Here is a 24,702-nt window from a genome sequence, read left to right on the forward strand (position 1 = left end):
CACAGTTTAAGTTAATTAAATTATTAATACACTAAGTACGATTTTGCAGGAATATCTAGTCCGAAATTTGTCATACTTTTTAAATATAGTATAAAGGATTGTTCTCGACTGTGTAGAAAATTACAAGTGTCTTCCTTAAAGTCTGATTGGCACTCTCTAATCTTGTCCAATTAAAACAAAATATGCTCTTGGTTTATGGATTATTTAACAAGTGCTTAGTTTAAAGAACTGTTGAACGTGTTCGCTGTTCTTTTTCTTACAAACATTTTATAATATTCCTCCATTATAGTTTTCTTACAATCTGTATTGTGATTCTTCGATATAATTTTTTTTTTTTTAAAAACACACGTCGAAGGACTGTTGTGGGATGTTGTGCAGTCTATTATATTCATTATTTATTTTCCATAACGTGTTACATTACTATTGAAGGAGTATTAAGATTAAAACGCACATCCTTTAAAAAAAAAATGTTAACATTGCAGAGATATAGTGATTTCTACTTCATTGCTACAGAACTATGGAAATATGAAAACAAATTAATGTATAAACATCCATCCCCTGGCTCAAAGTTGAAAGACCTGTGTAGTGATGCATTAAGTGGTAGCAATGTGAAAATAATCCCACCATGTACACCGGATAATCTTGACAATCCGTGGACAGCTCAGGGCTCAACAGATTGGTTCCTCCGCTTGACAGCGTATATCCATGCCCCTCAAACATCACTTGGTAGGGCTGACCCCCACCCTCCGGTGCTAGGTGACGTCCCTCTTGGAAAGGAGAGTACCAATTCCCATAATTGTACTGTGAGAAATTTAGTTACTGGTGAGGGGGGTGAAACATTTCTCAGGAAACAACCACAATTTTAGTCAGATTGAACCACAAAAAGTCACTAAATTAAACCTGTGCTTAATCCTCTGGTAGCTTGGCACAAAAGCAGTCAGGCCTAATTTAAAGGCAATATGTAAAGCATTTATGTAGCACTCAAAGAGTAATAAAGTGAAATAAAATAAGAACAATCCCACATCAATCTAGAAAAATAGAGTAAATTGTAATAAATAAAATGATATCAGAAAGACAAACATTCAATTAGTAGAAATAGAGATATGCAATTTCAAAGTCTTAGGTAAAGGCAGTGCCAAAAAGTGCGAAGCACCAAGTGGGGTTATTTGGTCGCACCGGGACACAATGGAGCTCGGGACGGGTACAGAACAATGTTCGAGGCGCTAATCAATGTACCTGGTTGTACTTGGACTGAGATTTGAGGTCATATGGCGAGTTGCATTGATTCCAAAGAGGCCACCAATCAGGAGCTGTTGCAATATGAGGTCCTGAGTCGAGATGTGTTGTTTCTGATAGGGTCTCCTATTCAGGTGCTGCAAAGAGAGGTCCTGTGTCAAGATGCAACAGTTCCGATGAGGCAGCAGATGCGAGGTGCTGCGATGCAAGGTCTTGTGTCACGCTGTGTAGGGTCTGAGGAAACTCACAGTTGGGGCAAGAGGAGTACATTATGATGCCAGCCAAGAGTCTAGGACCTGGAGGATACTTCTTGGGGAACAGGACTCACTTCAGCAGCAGGGCGCATCAGGTCCAGTTGAGTCTAGGCAGCTGGGCAGATGCAGATCAAATCTCTGGAGCTTGTTATATTCCTGCAGCTCAGAACAGGAGACCATTCAGCTAGTCCCCGGAGTCACTCTCGTGGTTCCGCGTTCAAGGAGAAGGTCCAGTCTTTATTTAAACCTGGTGCCAGCTTTGAAGTGGGAGAAACTTTTAGACTTCCACCCCACATCTTGTTTTGGAATTTCCTTACTTCCTTCCCTTGCTCTTGTCCCAGAATGCCCAAAGTCACAAAAGATTAGTGTGAATTTTTTTGTGATTGTGCTGAGGCAGCTCTTTTGAAGTGCAAGTGTAGTTGGTGACATCTCCGCCCCTCCTATCAGGTCAGGATGGCCCATCCTGCCAACACCCAGTCTCCCCTTGATAACACTGGCTAGAGAGAAATACACAAAGGCCCACTGCCAACTACACCTAGGCATGTAACCCATGAAACAGGCTGCAGGTACCAAATAGCTAGGACAAGAAAATGCCAACTTTCTAAAATGGTATTTTCAGAATTGGGACTTAAAATCTGACTTTGCCATTAAAGAGGGTTTAAAATTACAATTCCTTAGACTAGAAAACATACAATTTCAACCTGTTCCCAAACAAAAGCTAACAATTATTAAAGTATTAAAAAGGAAGTTTTAGGCCTTGCAAAGAGGTTTATTTTGCTGGTTGAAATGGCAGCTGTGCTTTTTAATTCCAGTTGAATTTTGTATCAATAAACTGGTAAAATATAGTAAAATAAACTGCACAGTGGCAGATGTGAGGCATGTTTTAAAAAAGGCTACTTAAGTGTGTGGCACAATAAGCACTGCAGGCCCAGGGACTCCTTAATACAGAGATCGTGGGTACAAGCAGTACCACTTCACTAGGGACTTATACTAGGGACTTAAAAGTAAATTAAATGTGCCAAGTGGGTGTAAGCCAATTTCATCATGTTTACAGGAGAGAGTACAAACACTTTAGCACTGGGTGGCATTGGTAAAGTGCACAGAGACCTAAAAGCCAACACAAATGATTCAGAAAACAGGAGGGGCGGAGGCAAAAAGTGTAGGGGTGACTCTCCAGAGAGGGCCAAGTCCAACTGGTATGCTTACTCGGGAGTACCCCAGAGCACCTATCACCCCCACAGGGGCGATAATTTGGACAAGAGATCAGTGAGTGGTCTTAATCTGGACAGGAGATAAATGTGTAGTCCTAATGTTGAGGATATTGTCTGGGTGAACCTGCACCAGCACTCCTGAATTGTTGGGCCATTCTAGACCATGATGGAGACCCTTTATCTTTGAGTTTGAAATTTAATGCAGGGTAGGGAATGAGGCCTGCTCATCTTCTAAAGTCATTTAGGGGCAAAGTAATTTCTCTGCAGGTAGATTAGCTGTCTTTAGACCACTTTACCCTAGCTAGCTAGTTCTTCTGGGGCCATGAAAGCATCCATCTGGTCTGGGTCCTCCAGGGGACCCAGATCTCCCTCCCACTGCTATCTCTGCACCACAAAACAACCTGGAGTCATTGGAAATGAGTCTAGTATATTTTCAAAATCCAACCCTCCCAGTCATTTGATGGTTAAATTTGCTTTTAATGTGCTGAACTCGCAGACAGCCTTCCCCTCCGTTGGCTAATTCTTGAGAGAGTATTTTAATTGGAGAAATCTAAGACCCATGAAGTTCATCTTCCTGCAGCATTGTGATGAATTTCATATGATCCACCTCCTCCATTTTCCCCATTTTAGAAATTCCCTATGTGGAAGTCTGCCTTCCCATCTGGTCCAGCAGAGGGCTTTACGCAACATTTTAGCACAACCAAGTCATGGGAGGACATGTCCAGGGAACAGAGGATCCATAACTTCCAAATCATTTGCAGTTTTGAATAGGTTTTGCTCGAGACAAAAGGCTTCCCTGTCTCCAAAGAGCCAAACATTTAAAATGACTACTTTGGAGACCCAAACGTGAAGGCGTGTGTCAGCCATTCAGAGTTCTCAGTCATATACCTACTGTGTGCATTTGTAAGAAAGTAATGCTACTGGCAATCTGCTACAGTCCTGTATGTACCTGATCTCCATTTCCAATCCAGGTGTCATATTAAGTGCCCAGCAGTGTTTTGACTCAAGGGGAAGTGCATATTGAGGTATTTGACACCAGTAGTCTGAATGATAAATTTGGTTCGGAAGCTACCCTAGGCAATATCCCAATGAATGAGAATTAAGGGCGATTTGCCTAGTTCACTTGCAGCCTGGAGAACTCCACATATAATTCGGGAATATTCATCAATCACAGCCCTGTCCAAAAAGGGTAACACATGAAGAGACGCACGTGGTCCACGTGTAAGGATATACAGTCTTCAATACCCACCTCCTATTAGAAGCACTGTAATAGTGGATCACATCGGATCTGTGTCCGAGGGACTCCATCCTCAAAGGAAATTAACAGAGAGAATGAGGACATTCTTTCCTGGGGCCTCTACTGATAGGGAAGGAGCGGGATAGACATCACTTACTTGAACTACGGCCTGTGTGTTGTCATGGAGCACACTGGTGTAGGGTAGGAAACAAGGGCCAAAATTCATTTTACATAACACCTCATGCAGAAAACATCAACTGAGGTCACTGAAAGCTTTTCCAATCTTATCTATCAAACACACACAGGGACGAGGGAAGTTCTGCATGTGAGCCAGTGCCACATGCTTGATATAATGCCACATGCTACTGACTGGCATGAAGCCATTTTGGTCTGGGTGAACAAGTTAATTTCTATCAACCTGACAAACTAATTACCCTCAGTGCTAGCAATAATCCTGGTGTCCACATTAATGAGAGAGACCCAGCAGTATGATGTGCATTGGTTGGGAAGCTTCTCTGCTTTAAGTAGGACTGATATAGTAACTAGCTCCCAGTCCTCCGGTAAGGTGCTTGATTGTCTAGCCTTTTTGGACAAGGAGATACAAATAATCAAAGCTTTTGAGAGATAACAGTGGAAACTCAAGCATGACAGTCTTCAGAGCTCAATGCCTGTATCGGAAGGTTCTGTTTCATGGCTGAAAAGGCTTCCTGGTATGACAACGGTTTGGATTTGTATAGACAATAGTAATATGCCCCAAATTATATGGATGACTGCGAAAGCACCAGATACCATGATCCCCAATAAGTCCTGTATTTCTTGTAACATTATGGTTGCTACTGTCCAGCCAATAGAGGAGTCTTTCCACTTTATCTCCAGTTTCGTATATCTGCCATTACAAGGCCATCCATGGTAATCTCGCTGTGTCGACGGCCACTTGTCAAAAGGCCACCCTGTCTGTCTCAAGTTGCTGCAACAGTGATCACCTTCTGTGGATACAAAGGGCAGTTAAAGCCAGAGTATCCTAGTTTCAAAAGTGGTTATGGCCAGCTTCTTCTCCCTTTCCCTACCTCGGAGGGAGGCCTTAGCCTTTCCCCAGTTATTGTTCTAAAGGTCTCTAAAATGTACAGGCCTAGGAAACCAAACACATGTTAAACAGTGTGAGAAAACAGGGCTGATTGCAGAGGCCCCCTAACTTTTTGCCCCCATTTTCCACTTTATGCTGGTGTTTTCCTGACTCTGATGGTGCCCTGGGTACTGCTAACCAGTCCCAGGGCCTGTGCTCTGTGTAAAATCAATATGCAAATTAGGCTAATTATAATTGGCTAAGTTAACCTACCTATAAGTCCCTAGTATATGGTAGGGCATGTAGGTTTAGGGACCACAGCATAGGTAGTGCACCCATAGGTGCACTGCTGAGGTGCCCAGTGTCATTTTAAAGGCAGCCTTGCTGGCTGCTTTTAAATTAAAGTTAAATGCAAATTCGACTTTGGAATTAAAAGTAGTTCCAAAGTCTTAAACTACCTTATTTTTACATATAAGTCACCCCTAAGGTGTGCCCTATGTGCCCCTAGGGCTGGGTGCCATGTAACTATAAGCAGGGACTTTATAAAAATAGTTTTATAAGCCCTGGTGAGGTAAAAACAGACAAATTCGTTTTTCCCTCATTGTAGTAAATGGCCTTCATAGGCTAGAATGGGGAGACTTTGTTTTAAATTTTAAAGTCTCCTTAAAAGATGCATACCAAGAATTTGGTATCAAATTAATTGTTGTAATAAATCCCACAACTTCCAGTTGTTGGATTTAATATAACTTGTTCAGGTAAAAAGTTTTAGACTTTACCTAAAAAGTTACCAATTTCAGCCCTGCATTGTTTTTGCTGCTGTGCTCTGATTGGCCAGCCTGCAGCAGCTTAGCCAAGCTGCCTTGATGAGGTGTGAAGTGGCCTGGCTTCACACAAAGGAATGTGCTTGTGGGAGAGCATCTCCCCCCAGCAGATGGTGAGGCAGGAAGGGGGAGGGCTGCCAAACTTGTCTTCAAAGGCAGAGAAAGACATTTGGAGCAACCAGCAACACCCCCACATCCTGCAACCCCAGACAACTAGGTGCCCCCTTGATTAGAATAGGAGAGGGCAGGAGAGGGGTGTGTTTATGATTTTTAGCCACACCAGTGGGTGGGCTCAGCCAGATGTAACCTCCAAAAATCAGATTCAGCCATGTTGGATTTTTAGAGAATGTTGCCTTCTGGGATGGATTTTTGCCACACTTCCCAGGAAGTGGTCATCACAGGGGGACGACCCTGTACCTGATTGGAGAACCAGGACCCCCCTGCTTTTCACCCAGGAGCAAGGATAAAACTGGCAGACCTGCACCCACACCTCAGATCCCCACCAGAATTCAACAAGAAAAGAACTAAAGGAGAAGAAGGACTGCCCTGCTGGACCCCGCACCTGGAACCTGCACTCAGAAGGACTGCACCAGCTGCACACTTGGGCTTCACCACAAGAAGGACTTTGCCTGGCTTCAACTGGTTCAAGGAGGGACTCCCTGTTTGCTACAGGTGAAAAATTGCTATCCAGAGTCCCCTGCACCAACTCCTGAAGAAAGTGACCAGCTGACCACTGTCCAGTGGCCAAAAAGGAGTTTGCGCCAGATGCATTCTGGGAGTGGTAGTCCGCACCCCCCAAGGACCATCTCAGAACTTCTGGACCCTTGGGGTGAGCTGTGGACCCCAAAAGAACCTTAAAAGAACATCTGGGTGAAGCCCCAGAAGTTTGGAGAAGATTTGAGAATTTTTGTAAAAAAGCTCCATAGAGGGACCGCCCGCCGTGGAAATTCTAGCCGGCTTGCCTCAACCACGACCCGGCCTGATTTGGTGGTTCGTCCCGGTAAAGAAAAATCTCAGAAAAAGAGACTAAGTCCGAAGGTAAAAAGTTGACCGGGACCTCCCAGCCATCGTATCCGAGAAGGGCTCCATGGACGTCGGATCAAGATCCAGGTTTACCCCGGTCGAAGGATTTTCACCTCGAAAAAACGACTAAGTCCGAAGGTAAAAATCTCCACCGAGGAATCCAGCATCGCGTATCCGGAGAAGGGCTCCAGGAGGTCGGATAGGACTGGCAGGTTCGTCCCGCTGAAGAAAATCTTCAAAATAAAGACTAAGTCAGAAGGTAACTTTTTAACCGAGGCCTCCCGCGACCGGTAGCCGAGCAGGGCTCCATCGCGGTCGGCCTGAAACTTTAACTTTGCCCCGTTCGAGGTGCAACCAGATGACCCGATTGCCGCTTTTTGTTTCTAAGCGCTAGAAAAATAATAATTCTTTAAAAATTCATATCTCCGGTTCCCTTTATCCGATTTTATTCGTTTTGGTGTCATTTTAAAGATAAAAATATAAACTATTTTTATGAATTGGTTTTGGATTTTTAAACTGTTTCCTGTGTTTTATTTAATTACTGTTTTGTGATATTTGAATGCTTTACACACTGTCTCCTAAGTTAAGCCTTGACGCTCGTTGCCAAGCTACCAAGGGTTGAGCTGGGGTTAATTTACTGAGACCTAACTGGACCTAAGTGGAGGTTAGTGGCTTGTTGCTAGGTGTAGGTACCTATCTGCCCTTACCAATAACCCATTTTCCAACATTTTTGGTGGCAGCGGTGGGATCCTGTACTTGTGTTCAGTATCACGTTACAGTTTTAAGTAAAACAAATTAAAAATCCTTTAAATTGTCTTAGTGCAAAAAATGTTTTTTTTTTTGTTTTTTTTTTATTTAATTTTTTTTTAAATTTTTATTAATTTCTATTATTGAATTTTTGTAATTTTTCTAAATTATTGTTTCCAATTTTTGCAAAAAGTTTTTGTTGACACAAAACCAGGGAACCATGGAGCTTGATCTAGCTAGCCTACCCACACTGACAGTAGTCCAGCTTAGGGGGTTGTGTACTGAAAGAGGGTTGCCTGCAACCATTGACCTCAGGAAGCAAGTCCTGATCACATCCCTGACAGCATGGGCTGAGGCCCAAGAGGTAGACCTAGGGGAAGCTCCAGAGGAGGAAGAAACAGGGGAGGGTGCTAGCTCTAACCACTCAGGGGAGGGAGGGCATCTGAGCCTAAGTGAGGATGAGGAAGAACGGTCCTCAGTACATACAGTCACTAGGGGCAGACCCAAAGCTAGTGATGGGAAGGGGGTCCTTTCAGGAGGAGAGAACCCATCCATCAGGGAAAGAGATCTGGAGGCCCAGCTAGCATATATAGCTTTGGAAGCAGACAAGCTGGCCCTAGAAAAGAAAAAGTGGGCAAACAAGGAGAAAAGAGATGGTGGCAGCGATAAAGAAGCTGAGGTGTCCCTGGGTGGGGGTTTTTCCCCCAGATTACCCAAGGGGGTGGTTCCTGCTTATGTAGAGGGGGATGATATAGACAAGTGGTTGGAGGCCTTTGAGAGGGCACTCCAAATGAGAAGGGTTAGGCCTCAATACTGGGGTTCCCTTTTGTGGGAGTTGGTCCCCAACTCAGGGAGGGATAGGCTCCTAACCATGAGGGGGGAGGATGCAGACTCATACCCCAGTATGAAGAGTTGCTTGACTAAAAAGTTTGGTCTGACCCCAGAGCAGTATAGAATGAAGTTCAGGGACACCCAGAAGGTCAGTACCCAGTCTTGGGTTGACTTTGTAGACACCTCACTAAAGGCACTAGAGGGCTGGATTATTGGTAACAAAGTAAATACTTATGAGGTGTTATACAATCTGATCATAAGAGAGCACATCTTGACCAATTGTACCCAAGAAAGGTTACGCCAGCATCTAGTGGACTCTAAGCAGACCAACCCTAGAGAGCTAGGGGAGGCAGCTGATGAGTGGTTGAGAACCAGGGTGGTTGTCAAGTCCCAGGTGGGAGACTCCAAGAAGGGGGGGGGACAGGTCCCCAAAAACCTAAGGAGGGAGGTGGTAAGCCCACCACAGAGACTCCCTCTGTACCCCAGAACCCTAAGAAGGAGGAGAGTAAATCCCACTCCCACTCTGACAAGCAGAGACAGGGAGACCCAGGGTTAAAAAAGCTCTTGGACAGTAGGGCTTGCTTTGACTGTCAGCAGACAGGTCACTTCAGAGGAGATGCAGCCTGTCCAAAGAAGGTGGTTAGCACTGGGCTGTCCAGTGTAGCCATGGAGGAGGACTCCTCAGATGATGAAGTCCTTCTAGCATTGAGCTGGGAGACAGGACCAGATGGTAAGCTGGTGATCCCTGAGGGTGGAAGTAGGCACTTCCACCCCATTCAGGTGAATGGGATCCCTACCACTGGCCTGAGAGACACCTGTGCCAGTCACACTATAGTGAGTGACCGGTTAGTGACCCCAGATATGTATGTCCCAGGAGAGACAAGGAAAGTCAGGATAGCCACAGGGGAGGTCACCACCAAACCTGTAGCCATAGTGCCCCTAGAGAGGGAGGGTATCCTTGACTGGTTTAGGGTGGTAGTCAGTGCTGACCTCCCCCTAGATTGTATCCTGGGCAATGACCTCCCAGAGGTGGGTCTGGTCCCAGATGGGGCGGTCGCCCAGGGCGCCCCCCCCAAACCAAAATCCTGGGGAGTCAGTCCCTACAGTTAGGAGACAGGGGTCCCCAAGAAAAGGAAAGAAGAAAAGGAAGGGTAGGCCACTCTTAAAGAGAGTTCCAGGGAGCCAAAGGCCTTCTGCCCCAGTAGGGGGGGGAGCCCAGAGTTGGCACTGGTGAGGCCTCCCCTGACCCCAAGGAAGTCCTGAGTAGTCAGGCAGCTGTCCAGATGCAGGGTGTTGCCCCTGCACTGACAAAAGGGAGAGTGGAAGGAGGGTGTCTGCCACAGGAGGTGGTAGCCCCCCACTCTAGACAGCAAGAGGGGTGCCAGGACCCCAATGTTGCCCCTAAAGCAGCTCAGCCACCTGTCAGTGGAGAGCTTAGGGTGTGGTTCTGGGTACTGACAGCTGTCAGTAGCCTCTGCTGGGTGCTAGCCTTCCTGGCAGCACTGTACTTGGCCTGGGAGGCAGACCCCAGGGCCAATAGCAAAGTAGGCCCCCTGACCCTGTTGGTCATGGTGGGGTTGCTCAAGTGTTGGGTGACCTCTTTGGGTAAGCTAGGTGTTGCCCTAGCAAAGTTAGGAGTAGGGGAGGTGGGCACCTCACTACCCAAGTTGGCAGAGAGAGAGGAGGAAGACCCCCCTAGAGGGAAGTTTCAGTTTGAGATGGGTCCTTTCACTGTTGGGATGACTTCACTACCCAGAGGGAGTGACCATGACAGGAGGATGTAAGGCAGAGTAGGCCCTGCAAAGGGACAGCCAGTTTTCTTCACTGTCTTCCTCGCCTAACAAGCCAGGAAGACTCTCCCAGGGTTGGGCTGAGTCTCCTGGGCGTGTGGGCTGGGGGAGGGCTTGTGTGAGAAAACAGGGCTGATTGCAGAGACCCCCTAACTTTTTGCCCCCATTTTCCACTTTATGCTGGTGTTTTCCTGACTCTGATGGTGCCCTGGGTACTGCTAACCAGTCCCAGGGCCTGTGCTCTGTGTAAAATCAATATGCAAATTAGGCTAATTATAATTGGCTAAGTTAACCTACCTATAAGTCCCTAGTATATGGTAGGGCATGTAGGTTTAGGGACCACAGCATAGGTAGTGCACCCATAGGTGCACTGCTGAGGTGCCCAGTGTCATTTTAAAGGCAGGCCTGCCTTGCTGGCTGCTTTTAAATTAAAGTTATATGCAAATTCGACTTTGGAATTAAAAGTAGTTCCAAAGTCTTAAACTACCTTATTTTTACATATAAGTCACCCCTAAGGTGTGCCCTATGTGCCCCTAGGGCTGGGTGCCATGTAACTATAAGCAGGGACTTTATAAAAATAGTTTTATAAGCCCTGGTGAGGTAAAAACAGCCAAATTCGTTTTTCCCTCATTGTAGTAAATGGCCTTCATAGGCTAGAATGGGGAGACTTTGTTTTAAATTTTAAAGTCTCCTTAAAAGATCCATACCAAGAATTTGGTATCAAATTAATTGTTGTAATAAATCCCACAACTTCCAGTTGTGGGATTTAATATAACTTGTTCAGGTAAAAAGTTTTAGACTTTACCTAAAAAGTTGCCAATTTCAGCCCTGCATTGTTTTTGCTGCTGTGCTCGGATTGGCCAGCCTGCAGCAGCTTAGCCAAGCTGCCTTGATGAGGTGTGAAGTGGCCTGGCTTCACACAAAGGAATATGCTTGTGGGAGAGAATCTCCCCTCAGCAGATGGTGAGGCAGGAAGGGGGAGGGCTGCCAAACTGGTCTTCAAAGGCAGAGAAAGACATTTGGAGCAACCAGCAACACCCCCACATCCTGCAACCCCAGACAACTAGGTGCCCCCTTGATTAGATTAGGAGAGGGCAGGAGAGGGGTGTGTTTATGATTTTTAGCCACACCAGTGGGTGGGCTCAGCCAGATGTAACCTCGAAAAATCAGATTCAGCCATGTTGGATTTTTAGAGAATGTTGCCTTCTGGGATGGATTTTTGCCACACTTCCCAGGAAGTGGTCATCACAGGGGGACGACCCTGTACCTGATTGGCGAACCAGGACCCCCCTGCTTTTCACCCAGGAGCAAGGATAAAACTGGCAGACCTGCACCCACACCTCAGATCCCCACCAGAATTCAACAAGAAAAGAACTAAAGTAGAAGAAGGACTGCCCTGCTGGACCCCTGGCCTGCACCTGGAACCTGCACTCAGAAGGACTGCACCAGCTGCACACTTGGGCTTCATCACAAGAAGGACTTTGCCTGGCTTCAACTGGTTCAAGGAGGGACTCCCTGTTTGCTACAGGTGAAAAATTGCTAACCAGAGTCCCCTGCACCAACTCCTGAAGAAAGTGACCAGCTGACCACTGTCCAGTGGCCAAAAAGGAGTTTGCGCCAGGTGCATTCTGGGAGTGGTAGTCCGCACCCCCCAAGGACCATCTCAGAACTTCTGGACCCTTGGGTGAGCTGTGGACCCCAAAAGAACCTTAAAAGAACATCTGGGTGAAGCCCCAGAAGTTTGGAGAAGATTTGAGAATTTTTGTAAAAAAGCTCCATAGAGGGACCGACCCGCCGTGGAAATTCTAGCCGGCTTGCCTCAACTGCGACCCGGCCTGATTTGGTGGTTCGTCCCGGTAAAGAAAAATCTCCGAAAAAGAGACTAAGTCCGAAGGTAAAAAGTTGACCGGGACCTCCCAGCCATCGTATCCGAGAAGGGCTCCATGGACTTCGGATCAAGATCCAGGTTTACCCCGGTCGAAGGATTTTCACCTCGAAAAAACGACTAAGTCCGAAGGTAAAAATCTCCACCGAGGAATCCAGCATCGCGTATCCGGAGAAGGGCTCCAGGAGGTCGGATAGGACTGGCAGGTTCGTCCCGCTGAAGAAAATCTTCAAAATAAAGACTAAGTCAGAAGGTAACTTTTTAACCGAGGCCTCCCGCGACCTGTAGCCGAGCAGGGCTCCATCGCGGTCGGCCTGAAACTTTGACTTTGCCCCGGTCGAGGTGCAACCAGATGACCGGATTGGCGCTTTTTGTTTCTAAGCGCTAGAAAAATAATAATTCTTTAAAAATTCATATCTCCGGTTCCCTTTATCTGATTTTATTCGTTTTGGTGTCATTTTAAAGATAAAAATATAAACTATTTTTATAAATTGGTTTTGGATTTTTAAACTGTTTCCTGTGTTTTATTTAATTACTGTTTTGTGATATTTGAATGCTTTACACACTGTCTCCTAAGTTAAGCCTTGACGCTCGTTGCCAAGCTACCAAGGGTTGAGCTGGGGTTAATTTACTGAAACCTAACTGGACCTAAGTGGAGGTTAGTGGCTTGTTGCTAGGTGTAGGTACCTACCTGCCCTTACCAATAACCCATTTTCCAACATAATCTCTATAAGCAAACAGTTCATCAGCCACTAAACACCAACCATCCAGATGCCACATGCCATGATCCTTCCCCCCTCACCAGGCCAGATGTAGTTCTACTGGTGAGTGATTGGATATTCTTTTAGAAAGATGCACAACTCCAACACCCATGACAAATCAGTCGCTGGAATGATAACATTCCATGGAACTAGCCCAATTTCATATAACTTGATTGTGTCCCTGCCCCTTTAACCTCATGACCGTCAACCATTCCTCCTTAAAATTCTGTCTAAAGGATTCCCCGTGAGGTGAAATAATAATGTAATGTGACTCCTTCTGCTCCCAGTTTAGGCATGCCTTCTTCAGCTACTACGAAGTAATATCCAAAAGTCAGAAAATAAATGAAATTTCCACCTCTGATAACTGCTTTGGTCAAGAAAATAAATTTTTCCAGTGCACAAAGTTGCACGTTTGCTATTAATCGCCATCCCGAATAAGTAACAATACGTGTAAACACTTCACAATGAACATACAGGCTTTCTACCGAATATATCCCATATATTTTCCCCTAGGTATCACCTAAGTCCAATTGTTGCTTTTTGGTAAACATTTTTACAAGATTATGCTGCACCAATATTTTTATTCTGGGATCTGCCCCCACTGTAGGGACTCAATTTCCCATGAGCACGACCCAAAAAACACACCATTCAAGCGACAGGGACTCCGCTCCTTATGAGTGCCTAGATCACGCTGACCTGGTTATGTCATTGCACCCACGTATGCACAGAGAGACATTTTTTGCTCGCGGTGAGGGCATATATTTACTGGAGCTACTTAATGGTGAAACAGAGGAGCTAGTAGGAAAATAAGGCAAACATAAGTTCCAGAGATGACATGTTATCCTTGCCAATGTGAGTAGATACCTTTTATGGAATAGTCATTTTCTAGCCCTAACTCTGCATAGGGATGCTTTCCCAGTAACATAATATTTCTATATTTCTTACTTACTTGTTACTCATAGTGGGGGCCTGGATTTGTTAATGCAAATATATTACCCACATTGGCACAACAGCAGTGTGTGACTACAGGGACATGTCCTATCCCTCCTCCCATGTGGCATAATATGTTTCCCAAGTAGGGTAAGACCCCATGTGTGCTACGGACACAACCAGGCAATATCATGCTTGTTGTGCAGTGTTTTTATCACAGTTTGTCCTCGGCTCCCATGTACCTCGGACGCATGTTCTGTCAAACCATACTGTCACTTATCTTGGATGACACTTAGTGCAGCTAGAGTCTCTACCAGATAAGGTGTTACCAAAGGTAAGAAACTTGTTCATTTGATAGAGACTTCTAGCTGCAGATTACTTACCTCAGAGTAGATACCCAAGCAACACCTGTTGTTGTGAACAGATTTGGGCAAAAAAGTCCTGGAGGACCAAATGGTCCATTGCTACAGACCTGACAGCCCAGACAGTAGTCTAGTAAATAAGTGCAGATGCCCACTTTGCAGCTCAACAGATGATCAGGACAGGGACTCCACGAGTTAACCCAGTGGTGGCAGCCTTGGTTCTAGTGGAATGAGCGTGCAAACCCTCAGGATGTTGCTTCTTGGCCAATGTGTAACAATTTTCAATGCAGAGTATTATCCATCTATCCTAGTAATCAGTACCAGATTGTCTGGGTAGAATATTGTGTAAGGAGGGTGCAGGCTAAGTGCTTGCAACTCACCGACTCACCTGACCGATGTTGTGGGCACCAGAAAAGCCATTTTGATGGGGAGTAAACAGAGCGAACAGTTATGTAGAGGCTCAAAGGGTGCATACATTAAGAACATCAAGACAAAATGTAGTTCCCACTGGGCCTCAATGAATGGTCATGGAGGGAACAGATGTTGCAGTCCTTTTAGAAAATGAGTCACAACCAGTGACTTAAATAAAGAAGGTTGGTCCGGCAACCACAAGAAAGCCAAAATGGCTGACAGGTAACCTTTGACAGTGATCAAAGCAGAGCCCTGCTGGGCCAGGGAAATTCTTAACAACAAAACTTGGGAGAAGGATGCATAAATAGGGTCAACTTTCTTGGAGGCACATCATGCCACTAATTTGTCCCAGTGGCAGGCATATAGTGTTTTGGTTGAGGGATGCCTGGCTGCCAGAATAACATTGCAGACTTCAGGAGGAAGTTTGAAAATTGCTGCCACTCAATTTACAGGCATGAAGGTGGAGCCTGCACAAGTTCCGATGCAACACTATGCCCAGGTGCTATGAAAGAGGATCCTCTCAGAGGGGCAGCCTGATCAGAGTAACAATGCTTTTTCTCAGGATTAAATACTACTGATAGGGCTGTAACACTTGTTGTGCCACCCACCTAAGTAGCCTTGCAAATCTGTCTCAGGCCTGCCACTGCAGCCTGGGGGAGCACTTTTAAGCTGCCAGGCTGACCTAGTACAATAAACCTTTTGCCATGCTAAAACCTACCTTTTTAACACATTTCTTACACTCCTAGGGTAGTCCCTGGACAGCCCAAAGGGCAGGGTGCAATATATTTAAAATGTAGTACATGTAATTTTAAATTCGTTTTTCACTACTACAAGGCCTACCTCTCCCATAGGATAACATTGGGCTACCTTATTACATTTAATAAGCTGTAATTTCCAAACAGGAGCTGATGACCACTTTATGTTTGATGTCTTTGAAATTGTAGTGACAAATCTTAACTTATGGTAAAGTCAGACTTTTAAAGGACAATTTTATAAATGCCACTGCTAGAAAGCTGCCATTTTCCTGCCTTAGCCACTTAGTGTGTGCAGCCTGTCTCTGGGTCACATGACTGGGTGTAGTTGACAGCAGAGCTTTGTGTATTCCTCCTAGACAGCCACACACAATAGGGAGCTTAGGTGTGCCTAGATGGGCCATAACTGACAGGATGGGAGGGAGGAGCTGTGCACAGTTTCTCTTCCACTTGAATAGGTTGTATCCTGCCTCCCCACAAAGGGCTGCATATCCCTGTAGTTAGTCTGGAGCCAGGGCAAGGAAGGCAGAGAACCTGTGCACTTCAAAGCATACTTCTAGAAGTTTCTCCCCAGTTCAAAGCCACAACTGGGTCTAAATACTCGACCTCAGACACCAGCTCGTCAGTACACTTTTGGACCTGTGTGATACTTTGCAGGGAAGGAGGACTGTTGTGCTGCTGAAAGGACTGCCACTCTGCTGGGCTGTTGCTCTGAAGTACAGCTGCTCCAAAGGACTGCTGCCATGCCATGCTGATCTACTGCCTGCTTCCCTCTTGGCTAGGTAAGAAGGACTGGACCTGCAACTCTAAATACAGGACCCAAGAGTGATTCCAAGGGCTAGTTGGCTGGCCTCTATCAGAAATCTCAAGGACCCAACAGACTTCCAACAACCTTGAACCCAGCACCTGGACTCTGCCACCTGAGTCCAAACTCCCAGGTAGTGCCACCCCAGTCCTGAACCGTGGGCCTAAAGGTGCAATGCTAAGCCCACATGTGGTCCTCATCGGAACAGAGGAGAAACCCTGGAAAGTCTCATCGCACAGTTGCCAGCCTCTTCAGAATCGACATTTAGCAATGCAAAGTCCTTCAAAGCCTTGCCCCCCAGCTGCCAGCTCCATCGGAAAAGACGCCAAGCGAAGCAAGACCCTGCTATGCTTTGCTGCGCAGCTCACCAGAACCAACGCGAAACAATGTCAGGTCCCACAATACCTCACCACACTGCTTCCTCGGAAGCAATGCTGGGAAGATGCGAAGCCTCATGAAGTAACACCACGCAGACTGAGCAGCAAGGTAATGTTTTTAGCAAACCTAAGTGGGTCCTGGTAACTGGCACACACTCCATCGTGGTCAGCCTGAACGTGTGACTTTCTTCCAGTCTGCCGCAACCAGATAACCACAGTTGGCACTTTGTAATTTTAGGTGCTATTTTAACTAAAACCTTTAAAACTGCACATCTCCAGTTCTACTAATTGGATTTTTGTCACTTTGGTCTTGTTTTATTTCTTAAAAATCACTATTTTTTTTGCTTGATGTGGGATCCTTTTTGCGTGATGCTTTTCAGTTTATTACTGTTTGCAGCGTTGAACAAATACTTTGCACAGTGCCTCTAAATCATGCCTTACTTTTCTGAAAGAAGCTTGCACATGTCCAGAGAAGCCCATGGATCACATGTAAGTATGCTGTTGAGGCATCACATTTATCCCAGCTGCTCTGCCCAAGCAGTCAGTAGAATCCAACCACAGCAGATAATATACTTTGCAGATTCCTGACCATGCTGGATGGTTTGAGACAAATTGGGCCAAAATTCCTCATGGACTGCCAGGAAGATCCCGCCAACCCTGTCCCATTAAGCATGGATTTTTCTTTCCAGCAAGCAGCTGGCATTTACTGACCAGAGGGCAAGGCTGGCTGACAAAACATCCACTTTCCAACTGTCTCAAGTGAGAAAAAAGTTGAGGCTCACCCTGTTGCCTCTACTTGAACGACTAAACTCTCTGGTGTAGGGTGCTAGTTAAAAAAAATCAGGGTCATCTGGTGCTGGTTTGTGGCATCTGGCAAAACTGCATGTTTACCGAAGGGAAGGTACAAAGATTAGACTAGACGACTATAATGATACTAGTCAGGGCCTCACTGAATCGGAACAAGGGCTCTGATATAAAGTTCAGACAGGCTCTAAAATCACAAGTAGAGCAATTTATTTTGACCTCGATAGTGGGTAACTGCAAGTCCAAAATCTCTTTTGCAAGTCTCAGCACCACGGCGAAGGAGGCACTCTAGTAAGTCCATGCGGAACCCAGTATCTGGGGATATTTCCTGTTTTGCCATGGTTTTTGCAAAATGATTGTTCGAAAGCGGCCAGGCCCTCATCAATTTAAAACACATTGTTTAAAGGTATAAGTGTTGTTTTGGTCACATAAAATCACATTGCCATAGCCCTTCTTTGAGCTGAAGGGAACTATTTGTGCTTGGATGTCTGCTTCTTGTGGAAGGGCAGCAAGCAATAAATCAGTGAAGTCAGCCAGTGGCTAAAGTGTGCAGACACGTTGCCCCTTGATGCTTGCTGGAGTGGGTGGAAGAAAATGTGAATAGCAACCACAGACTAATGGAAGTCTTCGCTACCACATACTTAAAATAACCCATTGATCTGGCATTGGCCGCCAGCCTCTTGCTTTTGAGCGAGAAGGTGAGCAGAAGAGAGAAAGAGAGAAAGTGAAAGAGAAAAAGAAAGAAAGAGGGGAAAAAGGAAAGAAAGAAAAAAAGTAAGGAGCAAAAGAACGAATGAAAGAAAAAGATTGAAAGAAAGAAGATATGAAAGAAACAGAGAAAAAGTCAATGAAAGAAATAAAGAAGAAGGCAAGAACGAAATATGAGGGCAAGAAAGTAAGACAAAGGCAAAAAAAGAAAGAAACTAAGACGAAGAAAGAAAAAGAAAGAAGGAAAAAATGACAGACAAAGAGTTGCAAAGATAGAGCATCCTCATGAGCTTATATTCAGAGTCAATGTGAGCTGCTGGTATGGTGTGCAAAAAGTCAGATATATAAAGGGCCCTTCAAAAGGAATATACAACAGCATTGGCAGGAATCATGAATTGATAAAGCTAGAATGCACCCTGTGCTCATAGCTGGTAGAAACAGTCCTGCGATCACACCAGGTTCTACCAACAAAGGCAACACTACAGCAATAATAAAGTAAAAGCAAAAACACTGGCACTGAGAGGGAACTACCTTGTGTGTGGATGTGCTCCTTGTGAAAGGGCTAAATGCAGTCAGTCAAAGTGAAGTTAGCAAGTGGCTAAAGTAGACTGTCCCACTGCCCCATGTGTAGTGGGCAGAAGCAAAATCCGAATGGACAATAATAGAATAACAAATGAAGAGGTAGCTGAAAGTATATTACAAATATAATTTTAGTAAAATCAAAACGTCTTGGCTAACACAAAAAAGGGACTAGAAGGGCTGAGCTGTAAAACTACTTTACAAGGGATTCAGAGTAAATTCATTATCTCTTGTTTTGATCAGTGGACAACTAGTCCTAATATAAACAAAGTGCTATTGTAGGTGCAGCACTTGGAGCCACACATTGCTTTACAGCTACATGATAAATGCATGGCCGGCAGATGGTAATTGGTTCTTGTTTTCTAAGTAGAGTTCTGGAGATTAACAAACTGCATGGAAGCAACTGCAAGTACAATAAACAGATGCAGATAGCTAGGTGTGGCAAAAGATTTTTTTTAAAACTTGTTCAGCAGTTGCAAATGGCAATAACATTTCTTCTGTGTGAAAGCATGAAACTCAAAAACATCATCATACTAACGTTTAGAACAGTAAACACATGAAGGGGCCGTGTTGTCCTGAATCCTTCATCTTGTAAAATACTATGATCCATTTGATTTGGGAACAGGAATAAAAAAAATAAAAAAAAACACATAAGTATATTTTTTACATTTTGCACCATCTGCAATGGGCACCGTGTTTTAGTCAGGCGCATTAATTTAAGAAATCGTTGTACTATGGGAGTTTTACTCTCTATTTGCATCAACTAACCAATTCAGTCAATAAAACAGATTTGTTAAGGGAATATCTAGATCTGAACAAATCGTGCTGTGTAGATGGAACTATCTGGTAAATATATATATGGTGTATTAAGGGGGAAAGAGTATTTCATGATCCATTGTTATAAAGCTCCGTTCCAGTGACTCCCATGAAAAGTGTCACAGATCAGCACACTGGACTGTAGAGTGTGCAATAAAGGCATTTAAATATGGCAGCAAAGTAATTTCCTCAATAACTTTCTAAAGCTTCTTGGAAATGTTATTAAGTGTTACGTTCCTTAATTGGCATCATCAGTGTTCCATCTTCTCTCACAATGTCTCAGCTTGAATATATTCAAGACCAATTTACAGTTTTTTTTTTTTTTTTTTTTTTTACATATGCTCCAGAGAAGTTATTCTAGCAATACCTTTGGCAAGATAGTCACTAAAGAGGGTACAGAGGGAGAGGTTTTTATCAGTGTATGATTCTTCTCGTTGGTAAGTAAAATGTGAGAGAAGTCCCTCAACACTAACATTTTTCCAGATCCAGCAGACTGCAAGCCTCCACAACAGCAATCACAGACGGGGAAAAGGAGCTAAAACAAGAATTAAAGTGTTTCCAGCAGAGCGGAAGGTCAATTATATGAACTGTGAAACAAGTCAGCCACAGTTTAGGATGCTGTGAGTTAATAAAAGAGCGACGTAATCAAGCCTCAAATGAAGATCATCAAAATGATCATGGCATCTGAGAATGACAAAATGTAAATAATTGGGTGCCAATCAGGCAAGCGGTAGATGAGCAGAATATAAAGACAAACCTCTCAAAGTTTGGTAAAGGATACCTATGTAGATGTAAGCTGAGAGAAAGTCTGCACTATGATACCTAATTGGCAATGTTGATAGAGTGCCAGAATATTTCTAAAAATACTGACCTTCAAAAATAAAGCCCAGAGTATCAAGTAAGACAATATTGTGCAGGTAAGTATCTATAGCTTACTATGGATTACAGTTTCTTCACTTCACACCCAAGTACCTTGAGTTGTGTTGGTCAATTTGCTGGCAACAATATTTTTCTAAGACATTAATAACACAAAATGTTGATACATTACTGTGGTGGTGGATAGGGACTACACCACAACCACATCTATGACGGTATTTTCACATCTATGAGGGAATTGTAACAAGTATGGAAACACCAGTTAACTCTACCTATTCCGCGGGTGGGGATTTTTCCCATGAGTGTAACTCCAATGAGGTTCTGAGGACAGTAATAATTAACAACTGTACTGCAATTGCAAACTGATCACCCAAGGAGCAACTATGTGAAAATAATTTAAGAAGGGCAATCTTAATAAGGTGTGATCATGTTAAAAATTGTAGTGGTCATAGTTATTAGAGGGGTGAAAATCATTATAATCGGCTCACAATCTGTGCAAGTCCAGCAAAGAACATAGTGTGGATTGAGGGCATAGTCGGGATCCCAAATCTTTGGGGAAAAAGGATAGAGGGAAGGGGATGTTAAAGGATGGAAAACAAAAGTTTGAAAGGCCTCAGGCTTCACTGGAATACAAGGTAAATAACACCAAAGGAAACAACCGTAGGTTTAAAATATATTCAAGCCAACAAAAGAAACACGGATGCCAAAAATCTTTTTATGTCCTACAATATGACATTTCGAGACAAATAAAGGAAACTTTAGAAATTAAATAAGGTTGAAGGTTACAAGGAGTAGCAGGGAAAAGTCATTTCAATCTCAATAAGGGGATATGATGCAGCTGGAATTAAATGTTGTCTTGATCACCTAATCATGTGGTCAGGAAAAGGGACAGCATTTATTTTCAACAAACGACAGCAGAGAAAGGTTTGTAAAAATAAAGAGAATGGAAAAGGATAATCAAAGTATACTAACAAACGGATGACTCACCCCAAAAATTGTTATGTAGCAGAAGTACAAATAGAAGACATGTAATTTGAGTTCTGTAAAAGCAGCAAAGCAAATACTCCTACCCAACCCTATGTTATCTACCAAAACGAAAAGGCTACTCAACTATAGCAACCAGTTTGCAGCATGTAGTATTATGGATTCACATGCTTTGCACACACTAGCCATCTAGTGCTGGGCTCAGAATGGTAAATCTTGTTTTTCTTCGAAGTTATTTCATTGTTTTAGGGGACTTGCAGCACGTCTCCATTGAAACTTACTGCACAAAAGCACAGACTCCATTTTAGTGTGTTGTTCTGCCATCAGGCTCAGATCATCTGTTACAAGACTAAAAGTGTCCCCCGCACAGCATGTAACTGTACACAATAATATGTGAATCACCTTTGGTATACAATTATATGATAAGAAAAACCTTTGCAAAAGCATTGCCAATTCTCATAATCCCAAATCTCTTGCTTGTCTGAACATACCCACGGTTGGATTTGTTTGGTTTCCATATTTCCAAGCCATTTCATAGTTCAGTGCTGCATCCTTGTAAGCCTGCTCTTTTTCCATAATATATCCCATATATTCATAGGCTTTACAGCAAGACTGTAAACATAAAAAGTACTTTTAAAATGTTATATGGAATCAACATTACGTAACCATCCACTACTATGGAGGATCACATTTATTCATATTAAATTCAAAAAGGCAATTTCAATACACTATTAGTAATAATGCCTTGAAGTATTTACGCTATTCCCATTGTGTCGAGGGAAAAAAAATTGAAAATAACAGGCCTTTAAATCAAAACTTGTGCATGTTTAAGGTATTACTGAACGTAAACAAGCTACTTAAGTGTAAATGTGGTCCTCGAGCACTGATAGCTTACATAGATATAGATACTATTTAAATATTTCCGCAAAAGAGCTTTTTCCTACGGTAATTCAAGTTTGCTTTTACCTATATCCCCCTGCTCTGTAGTGACACCTCTCTTCCATCTCCCTTCCTCAGATTCTAAGCAAATCAGCACATTCAACAAATGAGGAGCCTCGCTGGGAGGCCAGGGGGAGCTCATCTGCATCTACAAAAGTTAGGTATGTAATTAAAACAATTCACCAACTTTAAGCGGCTTATTTTTCTTCAGCACTTGATATTTCCTGGATCCAGGCGATAAATGACTAGAATGCCAAGCATGGAGTACCTGAAAGACAGGTGAAGAGATGCACCACCATCGAAACAGGTCCTTTGGCGTTGCTCGGCTCATCAACTTTTCCATCAGCATCCAACATGCAGTGCTCACATTAAGCCCAGAAAGACGTCCAGAAGGTGACATTAAAGATGGTGATCAGCACCTTACTAGCCAGGACGGTTATAAACATCCCTTCCCATTGAACGGAAGCAAGCACCACTTTGGGGTTCCCCTGCGGTACTGTACACCTGAGTGGTGGGAATGTGCAATAAGTCCTCAAAAATAATTGTTCACAGGCTCTACTAACAGGGTGCCCGCACCAGCCACTTTCTGTATTTGTATAGATACCTGCTATAGACCTGGCTCGCTTAGCCCGTTAATCATTATAACATTTTGCACAACTCACCAAGTGCCAGGTCTATTTTGTTTTGTGAGCATCACACACCATTTTCACTTCAGGTTGCAAATGGTGTTGAGACGCTCAATTCAAGAGTTGGTTAGCACATCCATGCATATCTTGGAGGGACCCAAGTGTCTGAAATCTGGAACACCCAAGTCAGCCTAACAGTATCTGGGATGTAGTGTAGAACCTGGCCTATGTCCCTGCTCTGCCCTGTGGGCCTGGCGCAAGGACCACACCGCTGACAACATGACCGCCCTCAAGAACGCTACACGCGAACACCACCACCTGATCCGCACTGCCAAAAGGAACTTTTTCACCGACAGACTAGACAAAAACAGCCACAACAGCAGAGAACTCTTCAGCATCGTCAAAGAGTTCTCCAACCCCAGCGCCAGCGCCAACGCCGTCACGCCCTCACAGGATTTGTGCGAATCCCTCGCCACTTTCTTCCATCGCAAGATCAGCGACCTCCACGACAGCTTCGGACACCAGACCCAACCATACACCACTGAACCCGCTTCCCCGGACATCACCCTCAACAACTGGACCCACATCAACACGGAAGAAACCAAATCCATCATGAACTCTATCCACTCCGGCGCCCCTTCGGACCCCTGCCCGCACTTCATCTTTAACAAAGCCGACGACATCATCGCCCCGCACCTCCAGACCGTCATCAACTCTTCTTTTTCTTCTGCTACCTTCCCCGAATGCTGGAAGCACGCTGAAGTCAACGCCCTACTAAAGAAACCTACGGCTGACCCAAGCGACCTGAAAAACTTCCGCCCCATCTCTCTTCTACCTTTCCCAGCCAAGGTAATAGAAAAGACCGTCAACAAACAGCTGACCACCTTCCTGGAAGACAACAACCTGCTCGACCCTTCACAAACCGGATTCCGAACCAACCACAGCACGGAAACCGCCCTCATCTCAGTCACAGACGACATCAGAACCCTGATGGACAACGGTGAAACAGTCGCCCTCATTCTCCTCGACCTCTCGGCTGCCTTTGACACCGTCTGTCACCGCACCCTAATCACCCGCCTACGCTCCACCGGGATCCAAGGCCAGGCCCTGGACTGGATCGCCTCCTTCCTCGCTAACCGCTCCCAAAGAGTTTACCTCCCTCCGTTTCGCTCAGAACCCACCAAGATCATCTGCGGCGTACCTCAAGGCTCATCGCTCAGCCCGACACTCTTCAATGTCTACATGAGCCCCCTCGCCGACATCGTACGCAAGCACGACATCATCATCACCTCCTACGCCGACGACACCCAACTTGTACTCTCCCTCACCAAGGACCCCGCCAGCGCCAAGACCAACCTACAAGAGGGTATGAAGGACGTCGCAGATTGGATGAGGCTCAGCCGCCTAAAGCTGAACTCTGAAAAAACGGAAGTCCTCATCCTCGGCAACACCCCGTCCGCCTGGGACGACTCCTGGTGGCCCACGGCCCTCGGCACCGCACCGACCCCCGCAGACCACGCCCGCAACCTCGGCTTCATCTTGGACCCTCTTCTCACCATGACCAAGCAAGTCAACGCCGTGTCCTCCGCCTGCTTCCTCACTCTCCGCATGCTCCGCAAGATCTTCCGCTGGATCCCCGCCGACACCAGAAAAACCGTGACCCACGCCCTTGTCACGAGTCGCCTGGACTACGGCAACACCCTCTACGCCGGGACCACCGCCAAACTCCAAAACCGCCTGCAACGCATCCAAAACGCCTCGGCCCGCCTCATCCTCGACGTACCCCGCAACAGCCACATCTCCGCACACCTGAGACACCTGCATTGGCTCCCAGTCAGCAAAAGGATCACCTTCCGTCTTCTCACCCACGCACA

General features: G+C 44.9%; 1 protein-coding gene across 1 annotated transcript in view; it reads right to left on the minus strand.

The window, feature by feature from the left end:
- The window catches only part of TTC21B (tetratricopeptide repeat domain 21B), a 489,309-nt gene that overhangs the window by 39,474 nt on the left and 425,133 nt on the right, over nt 1-24,702 (minus strand). The window contains exon 27 of the mRNA XM_069225262.1: nt 21,755-21,875. Within this exon, the coding sequence (XP_069081363.1) occupies nt 21,755-21,875 (121 nt within the window). The remainder of the gene's footprint in view (nt 1-21,754; nt 21,876-24,702) is intronic.

This window comes from Pleurodeles waltl, chromosome 3_1, assembly GCF_031143425.1.
Source record: "Pleurodeles waltl isolate 20211129_DDA chromosome 3_1, aPleWal1.hap1.20221129, whole genome shotgun sequence".
Lineage (NCBI taxonomy): Eukaryota > Metazoa > Chordata > Amphibia > Caudata > Salamandridae > Pleurodeles > Pleurodeles waltl.